The 6,966-nt window shown below is 41.1% G+C and overlaps 1 protein-coding gene across 1 annotated transcript in view; it reads right to left on the reverse strand.

Moving 5' to 3' along the window:
- The window catches only part of COMMD10 (COMM domain containing 10), a 223,811-nt gene extending 223,204 nt beyond the window's left edge, over positions 1-607 (reverse strand). Inside the window, exon 1 of the mRNA XM_025204614.1 lies at positions 562-607. Coding sequence (XP_025060399.1) covers positions 562-607 — 46 coding nt within the window. The remainder of the gene's footprint in view (positions 1-561) is intronic.
- Positions 608-6,966: the final 6,359 nt, after the last annotated feature.

Genomic DNA, 6,966 nt, shown 5'->3' on the forward strand with positions numbered 1-6,966 from the left:
CCCCCCCCCCTCTCCCCCGCCTCCGTCACCCGCGGGGCGGGGCTGGGGCGGGGCGGGGCGGTGGCAGCTGCCGGAGGAGGAGTCGGCGCTGCCGGCCTCTGCAGCGCGTGTCGCCCCCTCGCGGCTCTGCGCCTCCTGCCTCTGATAGGCGGGCTCTAGGACCACGTGGGGGCGGGCGGGTCGCCGCTGCGCCTCGAGGCGGACAGAAAGCAGCGGAGCCGGGGTGCACCTTGTAGACCGACACCCGGAGGGAGGGACAGAGGGAGGGAGAGCGCGCACAAGCTGTCCTGAACCCAGATGTACATCTTGTGCTATACACACACACACACAGACTCCTGCCTCTGATAGGCGGGCTCTAGGACCACGTGGGGGCGGGCGGGTCGCCGCTGCGCCTCGAGGCGGACAGAAAGCAGCGGAGCCGGGGTGCACCTTGTAGACCGACACCCGGAGGGAGGGACAGAGGGAGGGAGAGCGCGCACAAGCTGTCCTGAACCCAGATGTACATCTTGTGCTATACACACACACACACAGACATGTCTATATCCACACATTCACACACACGTATGGGTATATCCACACGCATTCCCACATGTATATGCACACGCATTCGCACATACATGTGTGTATATACATACATATATATCTCTACACACACACATTCACACACATATATCTACATGTACATACACAAACGTACATACATACATACATGTGTATAAACATTCACACACACACACACACAATATATATGCACCCATATATGTACACATGTAATCTTATTTAGTTAGACTTATAAAAGTGCATCTTCACCCTGCCTTTTTTAGCACTAAGACAAACCCACGTGTGAGGTAGGTTGGATCAGGGCTGTCCAATTTCTGAATCCCCCGGAGGTCCAAATGCCGGGTGGCTCACACGGGCAGAGGCCGCATGCCCACAGGCTGCATCAGGACAAGCCATGAGCTCCTTGGGCCACGTGCACACTGTGCAGGTACCCCCTCCCCAGCACTGCATGGCCACCCCTGCCACGCTGAGTGAGCCCACGCAGTGCCAGACTCTCTGCTCCCCAGGCCGTGCTGTGCTGTGCTGTGCTGTGCTGTATGGCCTGCCTGCAGCAAAGGCGGGAGGGAGATCCTGGTGTGATGGGAGAGTGGCTGCTGGGCAGGAACCCAGGGTCCACAACTTAACCCCTCACGGTCTGAGTGCTACCTGTTGAACAGCCCTGGTTTGGATAATCCTAACTTGAGAAGGGGGTTGAACTAAATGACCTCCTGAGGTCCCTTCTAGCTCTACTTCTCTGATCCTATGATTGTTTAACAATATTAAGGAGCAAGTAAAAAGTCAGCATGTTATTCTGCCAGTCAGCAAATTGCTTTTTTTGTTGTTGTTAATTGTTTAAAGTCATCAAGCCTTTCACTTAAACTATTGTTTAATTTACTGTTTCCTTTGGACAGGTGGTTTGTTTAGTTGTTTTCAGAAAAAATAAACCTACCTAGACATATGGCACATAAGAGCTGTAGAGTAATGAAACTGTTACAAAACCCAGCAAGGAAAGAAAGCAAGCCCTGATTTTTTAAATCCCAAAGGACACATTGCATTTAAGGGAATAATCACTCTGCTCATGTTTCTGTAACTTAGCTAACACTAAAAACCTGAAAGGGAAACTAACATAATTGGTTTTCATTTTACAATCTGGGGAAAATTAAAAAAGAAACAAACAACTTCATATTAAACAAACAACAACATGTTGGGGGGAGGGGGTAAAACTGTTAACATTGTTACCATTTGAGGCCTTGTTTAGACTAAAGGCAGGATAGATTTGCACTTTATAGATTAACGAAATTAGAGATGTATGGCATAAGCTTTCATAAACCATGGACTTACTTCATCAGATGCTGTGAAGGGACTGCAGGAAGCTCTGATACTTTACAACATCTGATTTTAAAAGCCTGCTGTTTACAAAAGGTTATCCATCTCTTATTTAGTCGGTCTATATAGTGCAAATCTACCCTGACTTCAGACTAGCACAGCCAACTACATCTCATTTGTTTAGGCTGACATGGAGAAGTGTGTTGTTGGAACACGGTAGCTAGTCTATTCCCACAAATTTGAAAAGCCTCAGCTATCCTACAGGCTTTAAACCAACTCCACATTAAAATATACTCTGCCTTGTTTATGATAGACCCTTCAGATGAATGAGCATGTGCTAATGTATTCTTAACAACACACCTTTTTTCTAGTCTAAACAAGGCCAGAATCACATCTTCCACTGTGGGTGTGAGGAAAGGTCTGAGAGGTAATGGCTGAAATCCTCCTATTTAAAAATAATGAATTTTAAAAATCAGAATACTCCCCAGCAAGTGGTCTCAAGGAGATAAAGGGGGCAGGGAAAGATTGCTTCCCCCTCCTCTTCCTCTTCTGGCAGTTGTCCCTGTTGAGTTTTTTCTTTACATAATGCTATATTATCGAAAATTAAGGATGATGAATAGTTATTTATGTGGGTACTTCTTGGACTGTCCAACTCCCACCAAGCACAGAAGCTCCTTTTTCCCGAGTTTCCCCAGATCTAGTACTCTCCATCATTTAATCCTTATTGAAGCATCTTTCACCCAACACCAACCCCCAAACCTCTCTCATTAACTGTACTCCCCATATCCCATCTTGCAGTCTCCAGAGTACCACCCAATATTCCCCTACTACAGTCACACAGCAACACACATTCTACCAACCCCAAACCAGTACTTCTCCAACTGCAAGCACTATATGTGTACACACACACATGCACGCGCACATATCTAGAAAATAATCATAGAGAAAAATTATCATAAAGTCAGATTGCATTTGCTATCGTAAAAAAAGTAAAAAGCTGGTTAGAAATGCACAGGATGGAAAGCTGGTCCTATCAAGAAGTCACTTGACTTCCTTAGGGTCAGGATTTCATCTATAATTTTTAATATGATAATGGCTCTTTAAATAAATTCTTTTTAGACCCAACGTCATTAAACACTCCACCCACAAAACAGTCTAAATCAAAAACAATAGCTTGACTCCAACAAGGAAATTGAATTCTAGGGCAGAGAATTTAGGCTTGAGGAAATATCAGAATTCACACTATAAATATTAGTAGGATTTGAAACAACAATTTCTTTTATGCCTTGACAAAATATAATTAAATACAAATGGTGTGTTTATTTTTAGAAATGTTCATGCAATCACTGAAAGACCATCCAATCCCATGCACAGAGAAGAAGCCTATTAAAAGCTAACATTTCACACCAGGATTACAGAAGTGAAACAAAGTACAATCTAGTGTTTGTTAAGCAGTGCATACATACAGAATCCTGCAAAAATCAGACAGTTTAAGAGGACAAGGTTGATTCAAAGTATGGAGTTTCGGAAAAAAAAAGGAGTTAAGAAACAAGTTTCAGGTCTGCCACCTTTTCTCATCTACGTTTTATTTTCCTAGGATTAAAATGCCTTATCTCATTGTTTGCTACACAAAGCTCTGTTGTGCATGGTCATTGTAGGTATTGCTTGTAATGCAGTAATTAAAACACTCTAATAGAAGAGGGATTTTTTCAGTTGACTTGTCCTTTAAGTATGGTAGTTATTTTTCTTGTATGGGAAAAATGATAAATAAATGCTTATTTACTTCTATTAAAAAGATTTATTCATGCAATGTCACCGTTCTTTATAAAGCTGCTGAAAGGATAATGTTCCACCATTTCACATTTTTTATCAACACCATAAATTGCTCAACTTTGCTGCTCTAGACATTTTTTTCTGTAGACAGTGAAATGAATGGCATGAGATGTAGGCATTCAGATCCATCATCACTTACTCTTTGCATTATCAAGGCCTCAGGCACCCATGACTGAGAATTAAAGGAATGTAGCTGCTTATGGAAGTTATATGTATATATATCTTAAAAGAGCTTTGAAAAGTCCAGTTTCTCTGACCACCTAAGTTTTAACTTTCCCAAAAGTGGAATAATATACTCTATTCTTTGCATAAATCCAGCTGATCCTTAAATATTATTTTAGCATAATTTGCATGGAAATACTTTACAGACTATTCTCATCACTCATCTTCTCAGTTAGAATTAATTTAGGAATTTCTTTTGAGCATTTTAGTTTTTTAAAACAGAAATCAATACACATGCAGCATAATTAAAACATTAAATACATCTACTGAAACACAAAGGAATTGTCTGAGAGTGAAAGAAAAAGAAGAAAATACAAGCCTATATAGACACTGACTTGGGTTAAGGAGCAGTGTTGATGGAAGTTAAATATTTGTCTCCATGGATATTTGAGGGGATTGGATGCATCTTTACATGTTCAATTTTTTTATATAATATGTTGGTTTTGTTAAAAATTAAATGAAAATGTCCATATTTTCTCTTATTTCCAGCTCCAAGATTTGCAAGATTTGGATCTACTTTTAATCCATAACTTTTTCCCCTTCGGTGTAATTCCCTTCTCCTTTCCTACCTTCCCCTATATCTTTCAAACTTTCCCTCCTCTGGCATTTTTCCCCCCTTTTATTCTAAAACATACCTTGAAAAAACTTTGTATCTTCATAGTTCTGAAGGCACACACAAAAGAACTACTTCAGCACTGTTCTCAGGATGCTATTTGTACAATACATCTGACACTAAGTAAAAGCATGTAAAACATATAAAATAGTGTTTCACATGAATTTTCACTTCCTGCAGCTAGTTATGTAGCAAGTGGTTTAAGTAATTCCATCTAGCAATCTGTAACCTGTGAAGCAAGAAATGGGATTGAGAACAACTACTGGGACACCGTGTGTTATTACTGTTATAGCACATATCCCACTCTGCTCAAAATCTTGCTGACAAATATACTTGCTTATAAAATACATTCTAAATGTGTTCTCAACTAGGGTATGGGCAGATGGACAAATAATACTTAGTTAAAAGGCAGGGGAACTTATCTCTGCCTGTAACTGCTTTACGTATCCACTACTCTTCTACTGTAGCTTGTTCTATTTCATTTATGGCACAGGTGACAAAGTTATGGGGATGGGGCCAGCACATGCTGCATCCAGTGCTCATACTGCATGCAGCATGTGGGGATGGTCCAGGACATGTGCTGGCTCTGACATTCAGGGACAGTCTGTGGGCCCAGTTCGGCCCATGGACCAGCCCTGCATGCCTCATCTGATCCCCAAGGCCAGATGAGTTTGATACCCTTGATCTAGAGGTATGTCATCTTAGATTAGCTTTACTGCAGGATAGAAGTAGACATGTGGAACAGTTACCAGGAAACAACAGACACCTAGTAACCTCCCATCCACTTTTAATCTGGTATAATTTGTTCATCTGTCCATACCCATAAATTGTGTACATCATAAACACCACCAGAGTCTCCTTTCTCTACTCACGTCATTTACTCTAAATAAACCCTGTGAAATCAATGGGACTATTCACCAAGTAAAATACTGTTCCATAGATTGTACAACTTTTACTCAAGTGGATGAGCACGTACTCTGCATTGTAGTTAGTAGAGCTGTTTGAATGACTGTTAACAATGTAACTCAGGCTTGAAACACAATCAAAAACTGTGTCCATTGATAACATGCCTTAATTTAGTCAATTACAATGAGAACATACATGATCCTATAAGGACCCAACTTCATATACTGTGCTTCAGTGGAAGTAAAGGGAGGTCAGTATCTTGCAGGATCAGACACTGCAAGAATTAAAAAATCCCTCCTGTGAATGGACAGGGTAACATGTTTTTCTATGTTTCATGCCCAGATTAAAAATCAGAGCTGATGAAATGCCAATATAACAAAATATAAAAAGACTGCTGGCATCCTGAACTTGACACACCTGCCTTCCAAGTGCAATGAGATCAAACAGACAGGAGATGCATCTACATGAGATGCTAACTGTGCAGTAGCCTAATAACGCTGCACAGTAGCATGCAGGGTAAAACCTGTGCTAATACACTACTGTGCAGTAGTATTAGATTACTGTGCAGTTAGCATCAGTAGCACCAGTTACCGCACATTGATTTACTTGGTTAGGCAAGTGCTAATCGTAATGTACAATAACAACGGTGCATTAATGAATGTGTAGACACAGGGTTTAGTGAAGCATGCATAATTTATTTTAAAATGTTCAAGATTATGCCCCATGTGCCTAAGTGATAACCTACAGCCTAAGTATCGCTTTTTTACAAGCTAAAAAATTCAACAGAACTAGTCTACTTCTAATAATTATAGTAAATATATTTATCTGGGTCATATCTCAAGCTCCACTGGTTTTAGGCTGAAGTCCTTAATCAGATCTTTTCTTTACTCTGGTTTGGATGCAGAGTGAGGCTCAGTTTTGCTCTGATGCGGGTTTTAAAGGGATCAAGAGAGTTGTCTGGAAAAGAGTTCAAAGCATATTATTTTTTTCTCTTACTGGCTTGTATGTGTGTTGCAGAAACTGGGGAACATTAACTACAGAGCTCTTACCTCAACACATGCTGACATGTGTAAGTTTAATAACAGGATGTACTCATTTTCCCCTAAATGATGGAGTGGGAGTGACTGGCTTTTAGCCAATACATAGAAGTTTACTTTAAACCAGGAGGAATGGTTTAGTGGCCTAGGTTTAGGATTGAAATATCTAGACTTCCTGGAGCCTTAGCTCTGAGTTCTCCCAGAGCAGACAGGCCTTCATCATACCACAGCACTATCAATAAATTAAACTACCACACAGTTTACTTTGTGAGGATCTTGTGGATGAGACTTTAAAATTCAGGCTTCATGTGGAGCGGAAATCATATGGCACTTCTTGTATAAATAAAGGGTTTGTTTAAAAGAAAAGGTTCACCGTCATATATTTCCCGTTCGGGTGCTGAGCCATTTGGCTACTACTCTGCCCTCCACAGGTGCTGGAGTATAGACATACTAGATCTTCAACTACCTGGCAAAGCTTTGAAGGGAAAG

Source organism: Alligator sinensis, unplaced genomic scaffold (assembly GCF_000455745.1).
Source record: "Alligator sinensis unplaced genomic scaffold, ASM45574v1 scaffold609_2, whole genome shotgun sequence".
NCBI classification, from domain to species: domain Eukaryota; kingdom Metazoa; phylum Chordata; order Crocodylia; family Alligatoridae; genus Alligator; species Alligator sinensis.